This window comes from Vombatus ursinus, unplaced genomic scaffold, assembly GCF_900497805.2.
Source record: "Vombatus ursinus unplaced genomic scaffold, bare-nosed wombat genome assembly UNPS02011369.1, whole genome shotgun sequence".
In the NCBI taxonomy this organism is placed as follows: domain Eukaryota; kingdom Metazoa; phylum Chordata; class Mammalia; order Diprotodontia; family Vombatidae; genus Vombatus; species Vombatus ursinus.
The window spans coordinates 2,502,520-2,504,627 of record NW_020951147.1 but is presented as its reverse complement, the minus strand read 5'-3'; the positions used below and the strand labels follow the sequence as shown (position 1 = coordinate 2,504,627).

At 55.8% G+C, this 2,108-nt stretch overlaps 1 protein-coding gene across 6 annotated transcripts in view; it reads left to right on the top strand.

Annotated features, from left to right (window-relative positions):
• The first annotated feature begins 423 nt into the window (after positions 1–423).
• The window catches only part of TPCN2 (two pore segment channel 2), a 31,359-nt gene continuing 29,674 nt past the window's right edge, over positions 424–2,108 (top strand). The window contains exon 1 of one of the 6 annotated variants that reach the window (XM_027856102.1): positions 424–1,028. In XM_027856102.1, the coding sequence (XP_027711903.1) occupies positions 980–1,028 (49 nt within the window). In that variant the 5' untranslated portion in view covers positions 424–979. Of the gene's footprint in view, positions 1,029–1,407; positions 1,460–2,108 lie in introns of those variants that run through there. The other 5 variants (XM_027856099.1, XM_027856097.1, XM_027856100.1 and 2 more) reach the window with 5 other exon arrangements.

The window sequence follows — 2,108 nt, the reverse complement described above, 5'->3', positions numbered from 1 at the left end:
CCGGCCCCCTTCCACCAGTGGCTTTGGGGGAGGTACTTTGAGCCCTCACTCAGGCTCTCTCCCTCCACATCCTCCTTGCCCCTTCCCCCCAGAGGTATTGTGGAAAACAGCCTCCACTCCTCCCCCTGCCTTCCACCCTTCACAGGCCAACCTTATTCTAGGGGCCATAGTAGATATGAGAGAGAAGACTGGCCCACTCCGTGGGGCCCTCTGAGCGTCTCTAATCTGAATGGGATGGTGAGATTGAGACACAGGAAATGTGGGGTGTGTGGAGAGAGGGCAGGATTAAGTACGGGGTGGCAGGGTGCAGACAGTGGACCCTGGGAGTTTGGGGCAGGGAGTGGACCAAGGTATGAGAGTGTGTGTGTGTGTGTGTTGGGGGGCTGGGAGCCCTATGTGGGGCTTGCTAAAGCCGCAGGGAACCCTAGGCTTGGGCTTTTTGGACAAGACAGCATCTGCCCGTGTTGATGGTGCCCAGCAAACCAAAGGGGAACAGGTGGGTCATCTCCTGGACCGAGCCTCTGCCCGAAAGGGCATGAACCAAAGCCACAAGAGGCGAGCAAGGGCCAAGGCAGCCCGACCGCGGCATCGCGGCCTCCCCGCTGCCTCCATCTCCCTTAAAAGCAGAAGAAGATAATGTTCTCCAGTTAACACGGGTTTATATCCTCTCCCTCCTGCTCCCCTGCCCCCACAGACACATTAGAGAAAGAAAGAAAACCAAGAGCCTGCAGTTGTCCCGCCAAGCACAGCCCCCGGTGACCGGTCTGGTGGCCCTTCGGCTCTGGCAGGAAGTGAGTGGCCCCTTCTGTCTGCCGGCCCCCGCCCCCGTGGTGTAGCGTTGCCGCTATCAGCATTCGAGAGGCTTTCTGGATTGTTTCTGTCCGGTGCTATCGTCATGGCCTGAACTGTTCTCTCAGCGCACGGGTTCTTCTCCGTTTCCTCTAACACGGAACATTTCATCATTTCTTATGGTGCAACAATGTTCATCCCCATTCAGATGCCACGGTTTGTTTGGCCGTCCCCAGGAGGTGGGCACTCCTCGTTTGCCTTTTGGGGATCCTACAGAACAGATGCTGGGACTATTTTTGGACGGCTCTGTGGGCTTCTTGGGGGTGTGGCCTGCAGCTGGGTGGTCAAGCTGGGGCAGAGGCTACAGGCACAGTCTGGCAGCCTTCTGGCCAGTCCTGAACGGCCTCCCAGAACAGCTGGTGCAAGTCACAGCTCCCCAGGAACAAGCACCCGGGGCTTCTCTGCCCAGGCCCTCCAGCATCGGGCATTTCCTTTTTCTGGTCTCTGTCAATCTCGTGGGGGCCAGGTGGAACCTCAAAGTTGCTTTAATTTTCATTTCTCTTAATTATTCGTGTTCTGGAACATGTTTTTACAAACCGTGGTTGAAATCTTGGATTTCTTCCTTTGCCGAGTATGGTGGTGCCCGCCTGGGTCCGTGCTGCCCGCCTGGGTCAGTGGTGCCCCCCTGGGTCCGTGCTGCTGGGGAGGCTGAGGCTGCCGAGCTCATGTGGTCTATGTGGCAGCGGGGCGACGCTGCTCACACATGGGTTGTCGCCAATATGGTCAGGCTTCTTGGGGTGGAGGGAAGAACCAGCCCAGGTCAAAGCATTTGGGTCAGACAGCTGGGGCACTGGGTCTGGGAGTGGCTATGGTGCTTCTGGCCTGGGGGAGAGAGGGAGAGCCAGGCTCTGAAAAAAGAAGGAAGGAAGGAAGGGAGGGAGGGAAGAAGGAATGGAAGAAGGAAGGAAGGAAGGAAAAGAAGGAAGGAAAGGAGACAGAGGAAAGGAAGGAAGGAAAGAGAAGGGAGGAAGGGAAGGAAGAAAGGGGAGAGGAAGGAAAAGAAGGGGAGAAGGGAAGAAAGAAAAGAGGAAGGAAAGAAAAGGAAGAGAGAGAGATGAAAGAACGGAAGGAAAGAGAACAGAGGAAGGGAAGGAAGGAAGGAGGGGGAGAGGAAGGAAAAGAAGGGAGGGAAGGAGGAAAGAAAAAAGGAAGGAAAGAAAAAGAAGGAAGGGAGAGAGAGAGGAAGGAAAGGAAGAAGGGAGGGAAGAAGGAAAGGAAGAAGGGAGGAAGGAAAGGAAGAAAGGGGGAGAGGAAGGAAA